General features: G+C 44.0%; 1 protein-coding gene across 11 annotated transcripts in view; it reads left to right on the top strand.

Annotated features, from left to right (window-relative positions):
- The first annotated feature begins 862 nt into the window (after window positions 1-862).
- mef2aa (myocyte enhancer factor 2aa) overlaps window positions 863-15,055 on the top strand; it is a 49,000-nt gene continuing 34,807 nt past the window's right edge. For 10 of the 11 annotated variants that reach the window (XM_076142336.1, XM_076142338.1, XM_076142339.1 and 7 more), the window contains exons 1-2: window positions 863-1,014; window positions 14,713-14,903. In XM_076142336.1, coding sequence (XP_075998451.1) covers window positions 14,850-14,903 — 54 coding nt within the window. In that variant the 5' untranslated portion in view covers window positions 863-1,014; window positions 14,713-14,849. Of the gene's footprint in view, window positions 1,015-11,961; window positions 12,052-14,712; window positions 14,904-15,055 lie in introns of those variants that run through there. The other variant, XM_076142337.1, reaches the window with a different exon arrangement.

Below are 15,055 nucleotides of genomic sequence, written 5' to 3' on the forward strand. Positions count from 1 at the left end.
CATTTGAAAGTGTCCATTGCAGAGAATTAATAAAGTGGGAGATCAATATCTGCATATCTGTGTGCTATTTGACACAATACGGAATGTGTACAAGAGTATTTGGTGAAATAGGAAATGAAGAGCCTTAAACTTGAGAAAAGTTAAGCAGAACCTGGTGAAAAGAATCAATTACTGCTGTGATCTTCTTCCCAATAACATCCCATCGGTATTAAGAACATACATGCGACATTACACAACCCCTGTGTTTGATTAAGTTTCATTAAAACACTCCCGGCGTCACACCTCCTCTAAGCCTGCATTTACACGTGACACCACCATATGCGAGGCGGACAGATCCCGCCCCCTCCCTTTCGATTGGCTGCCGGACAGACGCTTCGGGCTCTTATTGGACGAGGGAAGTGCCTTTAAAGCCAAATTCCTTTGCTGTTGTCTTAGAGATGTGACGTCAAATGTGCCTAATGTAATGAGACCGAGTCGAGTAATTTGGGAAAGTAGTTTTCCAAATCAGCAATTGACGCCTGTTGTCATGCATCAAAGGGGCTTGATAATGGCGGCGGGTTTCTCTTGGGTGTTAGTTTGGGTTTAAGCGTAAGCGAATGTGTGTCTGTGTGTGTGTGTTTGTTGTAGTCCTGACGTGTTTTTTGTACTGATATAGAAATGAAGGGAGAAAAAAATAGCAAAATAAAAATAAACAACAGAACAAGAATACAATGTTATTGCATTCTATTGGAAACAGTGTGTGTATGTGCTTCAGTGTGTGTTTGAGTCCATCCGCTACATTGTTTCTACACGAACTTGAGAGAGAGAGGGAGAGAGAGAGAGAGCGAGCGAAAGAGAGGGAGGGAGAGAGAGAAGGGGCGGAGTCTCTCACTGACAAGAGGGAGACGGGCTTTTCTGAGTTTGTCAGCTCCCCCTAAAATAGCAGTCAGCGCGTAAATGTGAACTGAAATTACGTTTATCCACTGGAGCACCGATATAGAGTGTCTATATACAGCCACCGACTTTGGAGTAAAGGTGAGTAACGGAAATAGAAACAATGTTGCGGAGTGTGTCGGCGCGGCACAGTGAAGTGAGAGCGGCGGAAAAGCGCAAGAGGGAGACGTGGAGTGAATTTGGGGGGGAAACGCCGACGTTACTGTACCGTATCTGATTCGGGGGGCGAACGCAGATTACGAGATTACGTCCCACCCGACACGGTATTCTTCAATGTCTGCCCGGGTTGTTTGACGTTCGAATTGTCAGTGAGCTTTTTCGGTGCGTTAAAATGGCACAAGGGTCAGCGAGGGTTCAGGCGGACCGCGCGCGCTGTTGATACCCGTTAAATGAGCAAAAACTTCAATAACAGTCGCCGTTTCTCGTCCACCTTCAAAACGGAAAAAAATGCGAATTCCTACCGTCAAACTTCGACGAAATGGCATCGGACGTGACAAATGTTCAATCGTGCTTCGTAAAAACACGCACACGGTTTGGTTACATGTATTAGTCAGTTGCGCATCAGTCACGAATGTGTTTATAAAAGTTGAGAAACCTACTAGAAAAGGCGTTTTATCACTCCAACTGCGCCATTTTAACTTTTGCTAAACACACGCACCACCTTCATCTGCTTTGTTTGCCATATTTTTGAGTTTTACGTGAATGCGAAAGGTTGCAAGGCCACTTTTACTTAAAAAAAAAAAAAAAGCTTGACGTTAATGGTGTTGAAATGTAGATGGTGCTGGTCAGCTGGTGCGCCACACTCGCTCCCAGCAGTGTTGTTTGTGTGTCTTCAACGTCATTTCACATGTGGGGACCAGTTACAAGTATTTTAACATTCCTAAGAGTGAGCAGCGTCTGTTATAACCTAGTAATCATCGTCAATGTTGGCACTCTCACACGGAGTGATGTGCAGTTATTCAGCTGCCACATAATAGCAAATTATCTTGATTTATCTTCAGTATATGATACACAAGTAAACAGTGAAGAGATGAGGTTTCACCAATTTTAAATAAGAACTTTATATTGGTCCTGATTTGAGTTTTATTGCAGAAGTTGGTTGTTGTGTTCTGCTTAACTCCAAGGAATTTAGGATGAATAGTAAGATAACATGTATACGCACTAAGGACATTTTTAAGAAGGCTGATCCTGCCAGTGTCGATCTTCTGTCTGACTTGTGACCTTAACCCTCCCCACTCCCCCTAGCCAGAGTGGGTAACGGTAATCTGACCTTCTCATATGTTTCCCTTCAAGTACACACCAATTATTCCTTTGTAATGTTGTGCCTAAAGAAAGAATTCACAATAAGTTCCTTTGCGTAACATTGGTACGAAACTCGTGTTGTTGTGGCATGTGACGCTTTGCATGTAGTTTTAGAGCAGATTTGGTCATTTGGTTTTAGGGGTTTGATTTACGGGCATCCTGTCCTGGAGTATGATGAACGTTTCTGGCATCTCCACTTTGCTAATGCGAGTGGTACATAAATAACTGGTAGACATGGCAAGTGGAGTCGGTGACATATTTTATTATTCTCGATTTTCACGACAGGACTTGTAGGAATAAATCGCTTTTCTACATATTTTTCTGCCTCCATTTGCACTTGCCGCTGTCCTGATTCCATTTACATCAACGTCCAAGCAGGTTGCCGGTGATTTCTAAAGCAAATCAGTAAAGAACCCTTCAATCTGCAGTCATTAGCTTCCACGCTGCCCCAGGCCTTCACCAGTAATGGGCCTTGTTGCTCATGAGCCACATCACGTGAGCTCTCATGTCTAATGTGTGGATGAGGGATTCTTTCCATGCCGCTGAAATGAATATCATTGTAACAATTTATGTCGTGTATTATTCAAAAGAATGAAGGCAATGTCAGGGAAAAAGCAGATAGAGCCATCATGAAAGCCTCTCACGTGCATGTGAGGAATTGTTGCTCTAACCTCACAGACCCCGAATGTTCTACCTTTGCCATTACTGAAACACACAGTGAGTCACTTGAGTTGCCTGATAATATGCCTGTTAGATTCTACCCTGTAATACTTAATCGAGGATATGACGGTGTGATGTGCAATGCTAATGCAAGATAGATGGATGATATTAGGTTTCCACCGTGCCTACCGATGTGCACACGGTTGTTTATTGAATGTTTTAGCCTCGTTATGTGCTATGTTTGTGTGCCCCGCATGTCTCGGCAAATGGTGCGTACTTGCATGTAAGTGTTCCAGTGCAAGCTCTGAGTGCAAAGAGAGAGCTGAGAGGTGGTGATGGTGTGAGGAACGGGCAGCTGCAGCATCTTTTACTGCACTCTTCATACCACTTCAATCTCACAGGCTGGTCTCAGCTTCTCCTTCCAGGAGAAATGTGGAGTGTGTGGGCGAGTTGGATCTGCAATTAACGCTGGTTGTCAGAAAGAGAATGCTGGCGTTAACACGATGCCTCTGAATCACTGAGTGAAACTCTCTCTCTCTCTCGCTCTTTTCCTCTACACTCCTCCTCCTTGCATTTTTCTGAGGAGGACAAAACACCAGAAAGCTGAAAGCAAAAGGATGTATTATATATAAAAAGTTAAGAAATATAGAGGAGCTGAGAATTTGGTGGTGCAGTAAAGAGGATATTGTTTCTTTGGTGATTTTTTTGGTAAGCTTAAGATGCCTTTTCATTCTGTAAGTTTGGTAGAAGTAATGCAGACTCACATTTTATTTAGTAATTTTCCAATGTTTTAATCTTCCTGCGTTATTTGACAATATTCTGTGCAGCTTTGAATTGGCATTTGTACACGGTCGTTTTTAATCAATACATTAGATCAGTGTATGACACATTTGGTAAGTCAGCTGGTGTGTTATCTGGTGTAGAGGTAGAATGTTTAAAATTAGGTTTTTCTGTTGTGGAGATACACTAGCTACATTTTGATATTGCAAAGTTTGCAGATAAGTGAACTACAGCACAGCGTCTTTATCTCTCCCCCTTGTATTTACATTCCTGCAAACTTTCCTCTCGAGTCTGCTTTGTTTTCATTTGACCTATTTCATTACTTAATTAGATAGGTACTAATGAATTGATTCAATGTTATTATAATTGTAATCTTTTTTTTTTAACATGTTCTGTATTTGTATCTAACTAATGTGACTAATTTCGGCTAGTTAAGTGATGACCAGCGGCAGCATTTGTGAAAGCTAATGAGGATCCAATAATAGTAAACAAATAAATGCTTTTTAACGTCTCGTATAGTTGATTTTTTAGTTTTGAGGCGTGTTTGCATTGGTGTCATCCCCTAATGCTCATTAGCACTCAGTGTCCATTTTAGTTTCTCTTTGTCTAACAAAAGCATCTTGGTAACATGATTCATTGTTTATTGGCGCGCCATCATCAATATGGAGATTCCAGCGTTCTCTTGTGAGACCTGGAGGCTGGATGCAGAATCTTGAGCCTGGCAGATAATGTTTTAGACCACAGTTAACTCAACTCCCCTGCAGACTAAAGGCCAATTGACTTTTCATTTGTTTCTTTCATTAACAAATAGCTGACCTATTAAAGTATTGTTTGTGCTAATCAGGTTGGCTGGTAGTGACTGAACAATCGTGTACAGGCATAGACTGTAGTTGTTTTGCAGAGGGACACTTTTTTAGGAGGCCTGATGTGAAATGGGCCAGCACCCCGCTACCTGCAACTGTCCTCAGTGTGGGTGTCCACAGTGTGCTGGTGGTTAATACTGTAGCCTTAGTGCAAGTAGGTCGAGTCCCTGGCCCCTCTGTGTGTGGCATTTGTACTTTCTGCCCATATAAGGCAGGACATTCATATGGTGTGATGATCACTTTCAAGCCATAGGTTTGTGTATACCAGACAACATGAACTTGCTAAATGCAACTTACGATCTAAGGTGGAAAAGTGGTTTGAATGATTAGTTTGATTTGCTAGGGGCTCCTTGTCCTTGGTTCCTTGGTTAGGATGGAACCATTGCTCATGAGCTCCTGTATATCCTATACCACTTGACTGAAATAATTATTTTTTGAATTGAAATCATTTCTATTAACTACTGAAATAGGACTAAAGCTCAAACCAAATAAGTTAACACTGAATCGTAGAACACAGATCAAGGGTATTAAAACGTAAAAAATGCCATAAATGCATTGATAGCTATCTGAATATAAAGTAAGTAAATGAAAGTTTCAGTTACAACAGCAGTTTAGCTCCTCTAATAGCTTTGTGTGAGCTCAGAGGGTGAGTGTGTCACTCGCTGAGGCTCTGTTTGTATAGCAAGACTGCTCACAGTGACCTTTCAACTGTGCTACCCTTGACTGGGACCTCTGGTAGTAAACCACTTCATTTGGCTCACTCAGCACATGTGCCGCTGAGTGGGCCAGAGCAGCTTAAGGCTGCACCGTCGTACCCTTTGTCCCCTTCCCTTCCAAAGCAGGCCAGAGTGGAGGTCCCCTCATCCCGTCAACCTGGATCACATCGCAAATCAGCAGTAAGATCTTGGAGCACTGCGGCAGTCGAAATCTGCTGGCAATATGATCCAGGTCTCTCCTTCACTCCACATTTATACCACTGTCACTGTAACACTGAATACAAACAAAGTTAAGTTACTTTTAGACTTGTTTGTGATTATAAGGTGTGTTGTATGAATGTGGTTTAGGATAGTAGACCGTGGGTGCATGTGGTGGAGCAAAGGTGAAACTCATTTGACACCTCTGAAATGCCTCTGACTTTCCAAAATGCGAGAAAAAAACCCCCGACAGAATCATGTGGTGCATCATCTCGAAAGCGTGTAGTGTGGTTTGGGTAGTTATTGTTTTTTAGCTCATGCAGACACACACAGCCTTCTAAGTTGAATCGTGCATCATACGGCAGAACTCATTGTTGAATCGTGCCGAAGAAGTTAAGAAAGACATCTCTTTGCTGAGTTGCGTTTTAACTGAATGTTAATGAGACTTTGAAAAACATAAATCAAAGGAATATATTATAATCTAATTTCCTAGATCAAAAGATCTTCCATGATTGCTAATATACCCCACTGTATTGAATTCCCGATGCTCTACTGTACATCTTAAAAAGCATCTCACGCTGGAGAATTAACTTCTCTGCCTCTGGATGGAGGCAGTTATGTGTAAGCATCTTGAGCAAACAAACCAACAATTGAATTATGAGCAAAGTAAACTTCTTCAAAGTCGAGTGAGCCCTGAGTGATCAGAATAATAAAACAAATAAGAATAAAGCATTTTCTTTAATAAAGCTGTTGTCGTGAGTGTAGGTGATTTGGACGCAACGCAGCCTTCATCAGCGTTTAATCTGTCCTCAAACGGTATGTTACTCATGGTGGAAGCATCCTTATGCAAAGTGTAATAGTGGCTTGTGTTGTAAATACAGCTGGGCGACCAGGGTGTCACAGTTCCTACGGGGAGCCCATTTATAAGTCCAGCAGCTGCTGGTAGGAAGAGTCACGGGGCCGGCCGAGCTGCAGGAAGAGCTCCTGGCCTGCTGCATCCTTATTTTCTGTCTGTCTGAGAAGCTTTGTGAAGCAGGACAGCTGCAGCGGCGTGATCCCTCCCATTATTCTTCAGCTCGAACCGGCCTCGTGAACAGGCAGAGGAAGTGACCCAGCAGCCCTCTCTGCTCTGGAAGCTTCTCCGGTCCACCCCAGGGCTCTGACTGCGGTTCAGAGTTGCCTTCCTCTCTGCTGCGAGGTCCGTGCTCCAGCAGCAGGAACGCCACATCGCTGTATGCGTTTTGTTTTCAGCTGGAGAACGAGCATGTGCAGTAATTTCGTCAAATCACTGACAGACAAACCTACAGTGTCTGACGATGTTTATATATCATTTATATTGAGATATGTTGTCAGTACGCATGCTTTGACCTTCCCCAATTTGGGATCACAAGCAATGAATCATCTCACAGTGAAGATGTTTTCATTAAAACTCATTTCTGTTTTGAATCATTTTCAATCAAACTAATTGTGACATATATTTTAATTAGATTTCATATCAAATTTGTGAATTTCTTTGTTTTTGTGATTTTATATCATCCAGACTGTCTTTTTTTTTTTTTTTTGAACCAAGGGCATTCATAAATGCTGTCATTGCCTCCCCGCTCTCCGGTTCCCAGCTCTCTGTAGTGTGACTGTGATTGTGAGTGAGGTGTTGAGTCTGCCCGCTGTTTGTGCTTCTGTCTGTCCTCTGCCTTTCTCCCAGTCCACTCTCCATCTGTGTACTGTGGGCTGTGCAGATCCAGGTGGAAGCGGTGTTGTGTTTCCACCAGTGAGCACTTGCCAGCCTGTATTCATGTCAGACTGTGTTGTTCTTGATTTTGTTTCCCCTCAACCTTTGTCACTGGTCCAACTGCCGAGGGTGGTCAGAACGTATATGGGAGTGGTGGGGGGGCGGCGGGTTGCGGTGCGCGACATCCATCATCAGATATTGAATCCAGGACTCAGTCAGGACCACAGGCAAGCAGCAAACGGGGTCCTGGAGAGGCAAACAGCAGGGCCTGTAGGGTCTCTCTCTCTCCCTCTCTCTCTCTCTCTCCCTATCTCCCTCTCTCCCTCCCTCTTTCTCACTGTTTGCACACATGGTTCATGTGATATCCTGCAGGCATCATCTGATTTAGGAGAAATTTGGGCTTGCAGCTGCAGCTATACTGCTTGGATGTAATAGCTATGAATGCCATTGCCGTTTTCTGATGTCATTTTTTTAAAAGTTTGGGACAAGAGGAAAAAAAACCCTGATCGTATTTCAGATTACCGGTATCAGCGATAAACAAATTGCAGTAAGCCCTGGAATTTTTTGACCCATCTGCCATGTGAGATGACGAGGCTTTCAGGATTAGGCCGTTCCACAAAGCAGATTGGGAAAGTATTCCCATAACTCAAAGTGAAACCTGTTCCTCTTTGTCAAATGTTACAGAAACCTAACACAACATAAAAGCCAATCACAACATTTTTACGACCCCGCCATAATTCAGAAACTTTCCAGCCTATTCCTGCTTTGTTCATGTCTAAAAATATACTTTTTTCATTACATGATCATTGAAGTTAACATGTGAGATCTTTAATGAATTGATGATTTACATAACAAAATTGGATAAAAAAGGAAAGTACAAACATCTCTTGCCCTTTCACTGTAGTTATGACTCATGGCCATCTTCGCTGCTTGGATTGCATAAACCTTTTATGTAATGGAACACTGGGAAAGAGGGATCGGGTGGAAGATGAAAATGGGTAGAGAAATCAAATATTTATCTAAGCTTTTGAATTCTTTCCGATTCAAAGCAGACTGAAAGCACACATTTCTACTATCCAGAAGTACGTATACCAAAATCTGTTGCTTTCCTGCAGCGCTCATTGTTTATTTTGTTAAATCTGCCCGCTGATCATCAAACACAGTGGGAGATGTTAATATCTGGAATCCCGGCGTACAATCCAGATTCTCTGTGTTTCCGAACATGAGATTGAGTAAATATGCCCGCCACTGCTGAGGCACATTAATGCACGGCGTCCCTAATATCCTTACACTGTGGATTCCCCCAGGAGGAAGATCTTGCTTCATCCTCGCTGTTTTTCATTTCTGAGTTGCCATATACGCGAGATCAAACGGCTGCCATGGCACTTAACACAGCTCACAGGGTTCCTCGGAGGGTAGGAGACCGATGCTCCCAATGGTGCTGGCATTAGGATCGTTACCCGATGTGATGATAGACAACCATGCAAATGGACAGCTTACATATTGGACTGCAGCTATATTGAGCACCATTAATTCAGTCTTTTGTATTTATTTATGTGCCAATGGAAATGTTGGTATGAGGCCAGATACAGGGCTGGACAAAAAAAGATTTCTTAACATTCCAATAACTTTAAGATATGTATTTATCTAAAGTAATCCCCAGCTTTGTCAGAGATATTCACTCCAATGATAATCCTTTTAACGTGTGTATCTGTCTATGCAGACACACATTGTATAAAACATTCTGGAGTATGAATCATTGTGTCTGTAGTGGATCTTGTGAATGACTATTTTTTTCCAATTTGGAGCAAAATCTGAGTTGTTACATGTGACATCAAAGAGGGACATAGGAAGTGTTTACTACCAACACTGTGCCATGTGAGGACACGGGCTTGTTAAACTGACATACTGTCAGGAGGAATGTTGTCAATGGAGCTTTTGTTTACTGACATAATTTGATAAACAGTGTCAATACGAAGCGGATAGTTATGGCTTACGTTGTCAGTTTAAATATGTAGAATGATAAACAGTAGTTAGTTGTTTGATTAGAAGTTATTCTCAGGGGCCAAAGGTCACCCTAATAGAGAAGTGAGTCCACTCTGGCATAAAGACGACTAGCCTTAACAGTTTGAAACTCTAGCGGCACACGATAGAAACTGTAGCATACATTTACCATTTCTCAGCTGTCAAGCACATTCATTTTTAATGAGATATAATTCATAACCCTATCCTTGCAACAAGGAAGTTATCATCATTTTCTTTCTTCATAAAAGTTTGACTCAAATACACATCAAGGGATGAACCTTGAGAAGGAGAGTAGCTTTTCCACATGAAATGGATATAACTGTTGGGAGAGGGTCATCTCTTTATCCTTGAGAAACTGAGAATCCATTCATTGGCTGGGCTCGAAAACCTGACTGACGCAAATGGATCATTGGGAATAGAAGTGTCCCAGCAGTAATTATGTTACAACGCTGCTGCCGCACACCACCACCGAGGTGGGATGGGATGGGCACGGGGTTCTTCTTTTAGTCTTGTTTCCCTTACATCTTTCCACATAGTTAACACACACAGTCATACTCTCTCTCTCTCTGTCTTTCTCTGCCTCTCTTTCTGTACGACTCTCTCCAGTTTTCCCTGTCCGTCTCTCACGCACCTGCTATCAAATCTACACACATGCAACGAAAAGGTTTGGGCTGACCTTCATCCGGCGCTGCTCTGCGGTCACCTCCTCCCTCTGTTGCACGTCTTTACGTAAGGGAAAAGTTGGTCGCCGAACATGTTGCGTATTTGTCTTTCTGGCCCCAGATTCCTCTTCCTGTGCCTTGAAGCTAAAGTAAAATGTCTGTTTCATTTTTTCCCCCCGTTGCTATCCAGGGCTCTGTGGCACTAAGTCAGTTAAAAAAGAGACATGAAATTAATGTAATGTCAATGGCGTTTTTCTCATGAAACCCCAAGGCACTTAGTCAAAGTCACCTTGCATAGTCCTCTCATCCCCTGACAGTACTGCCAGAGTGAGATGGAAGATGTCTGTCTGGTAATGCTGTCAGCATATGATGTCCTTTGCTTATTGGTTCTTATATCCACTCATCATCAGTCAAGCTTTGTAGCTAGGACACATGTCTCGTATTTATCCGAAGACGAAGATTGTCCCTATTCAGTCCTCAGCATATGGGAGCTGGTTTTTCTTAGAGAGATGCAAGAGTAGGTTCATCCTGTGGGGTTTTCTTTCTTTTTGATGTCATTTTGGAGGTGATAAGTAGCTTTCTGTCTCCCTGGTCCCCGTCTGGAGCTCCACCCCGCAGCCCAAGCAAGGTGCGAGCAGCGCAGAGGATTGTTTGAACTTGCACTGATCCAATGTGGGATTACAGCTGGGTCATTGGAGAGTTGGACTGAGCAACCAGTCATCAGCACGGATTAACCACTCGCTGTCTGCTTGGCTGTCATCTCAGTGCAACACTCCATCCGGTTAGGTTCAGTGTGATTTCAATAAACATAATGCTTAGATGAATTTGAATCTATCAGCAGATATTGCATTTTTTACCATCAAACAATGTCAGTCTATGGCCTGAGGTTTGTAATTTGTGTTTTATTCCGTTTTAATGTGAGTATTAGTCCTTTTAGCCTCTATTTTAAATGATATTTCAATGATTGTGTGGTAGGATGAACCTAAGATGAGTCCACGCTCTGCAGACGGCCCCACTTCTCACCACATTTGTCAAAGACCCTTTTTCACTTTTTGTTCGCGTGCCCTTGTGATAGCTCTTATTAATTATATCTCATTAGTTGCCTTGGAAACGGAGGTGAGAGAATGTATAACAAGAGTTGAAAGAAAGACGGAAAGAAAAGAGGACGGGTGAAAATAGGGATGGAGAAAGTGGTTGTTGAGGGATCAGCCGTGTGTCAGATTAACATCAGGAGGTTTTAACACTACTGATGCTGCCGGGGCCACAATCCTGCTTTTCACTGCTGGAGAGGGAGATAAGCGCTCTCTCACAAAGGGAAGAGGGGGAGCGAGTGTGAGAGGGCTGGCTTGCTTCCACTCCCCTCAGGCCAACAGCCCCATTTACAGGTGCAGCACCTCCTGATGAAAGCAAGAACAAAGGGGTGCGCGTGTTCATTTCCCATTGCACAGGCGTTCGCCATTCTTTGAAACAAATCAGCACAAATGTGGATTCAGGCCAGCCCCGCAGCTTGTTTGATACACTTGTCATGGATGATTTCAGCAAACCGACGCACACATCAGATTACGAGGCTTTTATATCCTGTCAGAAATGTATTTCTTTCATAATCATGTTGTTTGAGTGTATATTTACTGTTGAAAGAGCCGTGATTCATCCTTATGTAACTGTTTGGAGTGTTTGATGTCATTATCAGCTGTGGCCATAACAAGAAAAGACCTCCCTGCCTACTAATTGTGAAGTGAGTGGCTGAGTGCAGCGCGTTGACGTCGTCCAGCCTGTGTAATGATCCTTCCAGTAAACATAATAAGCATGCAGAGCGAAGCCACAAGAGATGAGCCTCTGTTGTTGTTTAGTCTCAGACTAACAGTCAGGAAGGTAATAAGGGGAAGGGGGGGGGGGGTAGATGTCCCTATGGCAGTCCCTGCAGCTCCCTCTGACTCTGACCTCCCTCCCCCCCCACACACACTCCCCCGGATAGAGAGGGCACACCAGAAGGGTCCTGAATAACAGGAAGTGGAGGGGCAGGAAGTTGAGTCTTGTCTGCTGCCCACAGCCTGTGGTAGGATACTGAGGCTAATGCTGCCTCACACAGGAAGCACAACTGTCATGGCTATGCTCAAGACTTTGGCTTCTGGCCATCACCTTCAAAGAAACAAGGCGTTCGTACTGCACATAGCTACTGTTAGGTGAGTGGAACTGAAGGGTTTTTCTAGTTTGTTTAACATATTTCCTTCACTGGGGGTTTTAATTCATAGATGATGCAGAAACTCCACTGTTTGCAAAATCAGGGTTATAAGAACTTGCTTTGTTTTTCTTAACTTTGTAACATAAATCTATGACGCTACCTTTTATATAGGACAACAGTTGAGGGAGCCTAGCCTCAGCGTTGTGACTGTGTGTGTGTGTGTGTGTGACTAACGTGGGCTTACAAGCAGGGAGGAGGAGGAGGAGGAGGAGGAGGAGGAGGAGGAGGGTGTGCTGGATTCAGTAATTACACTGGGAATTGAGCATGTTTTATTGAGTGTGAAAGGTACAGGCCTGTCACCAAGCCTCCCAGTTTGTCAAAGGTCTGTCTAAGGGGAGGGAGGGACAGACAAGTCCTCCTGTCATTGGACCCGTCTCACACCTCGCCCATGGAGCATCAGCGTGTCTCTGGTTGAAAAACGGTTAGACACTTCCCTCTCTAACGTAGCAGATAACAGTATAGCCCAACAGTCTGTGTGTGTCTGTCTGTGTGTGTGTGTGTGTGTGTGTGTGTATACATTCAACAGAGGGCAAGGCATGGCTTCATTTGCTCATGTCATATTGACTTTTCTGTCAAATTGATGTTGTTGTTCCTATGACGACGTATTCTCGGCACATTGATTTGCGGGGCACAAATGGTTTGGTAAGCATCTCTCAGAAGTGCTGGACTGGTTTATATCAAAGCAGTGCAGGTGTAGTGTATCAAGGTCTTTACATGCGCCGCTTCAGACGCACAATGTTCAACAACCTGAGCTATACGGATACGATGGGCTTGTTAACAGTAGGTGGTGAGAGGTGGGACGACTTCTGCTCTATGTTTCCTGTTTGATTATGTGCACAAATGTCAACCATGTGGATGTGGTCGTGCATCTTCATCGATTTATCTTATACCCTTCTGTTGGCCTGCTTCCAGTCTCCATTTTCATTTCCCTTTTTAGTCTCCCTCCCTCTCTCTCTCTCTCTCTCTCTCTCTCTCTCTCTCTCTCTCTCTCCCTCTCTCTCTCTCCTAGACACACACACACACACATGTATTATTCGTTCCTATTCTTACACTTGAATCCTCAAAATAGGCTTTTATTTGTAATTTGTTGTGCGAGAGAGAGAGAGAGCAGCACACCTGCAGTCTGAAGGCCCTCTCTGCTTGTCATTTCATATTTGTGTAAGACAAATGTTATGACACAGCGTGTTATGCCTCTAGACTTGGACTGTCCCACTGTGACAGCTCGACTGCATAAAGACAGGGAAGACTCTGCACATGCCTGCTTTTGCGCGTCCCCACTGTAAGTTATTCTCTCTATTCTTTATGATGTGCAGTTTTATAGTACGGTCATAAAACAAGCCGGGCTGCAACATTATGCAGGAGCAGATAGTTACAGTAAATAGCAGCAGACACACTGCCAACACACAACTACAAACCCCCATACGCTCTTTGTCAATGTGTTTGCGTGTGTGTGTGTGTGTCTGTGTCTGTGAAATGGTGAATGAACAAGAACGCAGTCATTCTGCCTGGCCTGTTGTGATGTGGTTTGGGGAATTCTTTGCGGGGGTTCAAGCGGTTACTTTCCTGGCCCCAGCAGCCGTGCGTGGGTAGTTAGCGAGGTGATCTCAGTCAAGTTTGCCTACAGTGGAGCCCCGATTCAGACAGCCAGACACCATAATGTCAGTCCGACTGTAACCCATAATGACTGTGTGTTACTGGAACTGGTCATTTTCGTTTTCACTGCCAATTCGCCCTCTGGCTTCCCTCCGCTCACAACCTGCTGACTGCATGTAATGGCCGGAGTTGTTAACCTTTCTACGTTTTGTACTCATAGGGGAAATGTAGTTGTTTAGACATTTTCTATTTGGCGGGGGTTTAAGTGATGGATGTGCCTCTGGGGAGGGGGGGGCCATAGCTCTTCTTTTGCAGAGAAGCACAAGACAGGATAGAGCTAGTTTTCCCCCGGGGGAAACTGTGGTCTGAACCACTGGGCGGGTTACAAGCCCATGTGGGAATATACGTCCATGTGCCCAACACCCACCCTCTCTTTTTGCTTCTCTCGCCCAGCCCAGGAGATTTCAACTCGTGTCAGCTCCACACTAGGTGCCCTCTTAATCATTTCACGAGCAAAAGCTGGCATTTAGATGGGCCAGTATAGGAAGACTTGAGGGGAATGTTGTCGCCCGTCTCTGAAGGCACGGGAACGGAGACGAATCTTCACTCATTCGGACAGTTCTCCTTTTGCTAAATTCTTAACTAAATAGATGCAGAGATAAAACCAGATAGATTATTTTGCCCTGATTTGATTTCTTGCACTTTCCGCGTGAGTCAATTCGACACACAGCAGGTCTCACACGCGGGTAGTTGCTTGTCCTCTAAGTGTGACGCTTTCTTCCATCGACTCCAGCTGTGGTTCAAGTGCAGCAGGCGAGATAAGGGCACGCCATGTGTGTCTCATTCTTTCTGAATGTGCTCGAGAACAGAACGCAGAGCCGCCCAGTGCTTTGATGTGCCTAAGGACACGCTGTTGAGTGTGATGTTAACGTTCTCTCACTCTCTCTCTCCCTCTCTCTCTCATTCTCTTTCTCTTTTTCTTTCTCTTTCACTTTTTGTCCTCTTGCAGATTGTAGCGTGAAGAGCGAAGTGTGACAGCGAACGAGAAGAAAGACCGTTGCACAATGTACTAGGAGGGTGTGGGAAGAAAGCTTGTTGTTTTTCTGATATTGCCGAGGTGTCGGAGAGACCTGAAAGGACGCAGCCATGGGGAGGAAGAAGATACAGATCACCAGGATCATGGATGAGAGGAACAGGCAGGTGAGTAAGGGCGGCGTTTGTTCACACACAAACACATCCGCACGCACAACAATCAGAGCAGCATGTCCTCCTGTGCTGATTACCTTTAAAGAACCATGTTGTTTGTTAATGGTCCATAGTTGATTCGTTACCCAATTTTGTGACAAACTAAC

The sequence above is a fragment of the Genypterus blacodes genome, unplaced genomic scaffold (assembly GCF_046128005.1).
Source record: "Genypterus blacodes isolate CSIRO-AG114 ecotype Tasmania unplaced genomic scaffold, CSIRO-AGI_Gbla_v1 ptg000021l_1, whole genome shotgun sequence".
Taxonomy (NCBI): domain Eukaryota; kingdom Metazoa; phylum Chordata; class Actinopteri; order Ophidiiformes; family Ophidiidae; genus Genypterus; species Genypterus blacodes.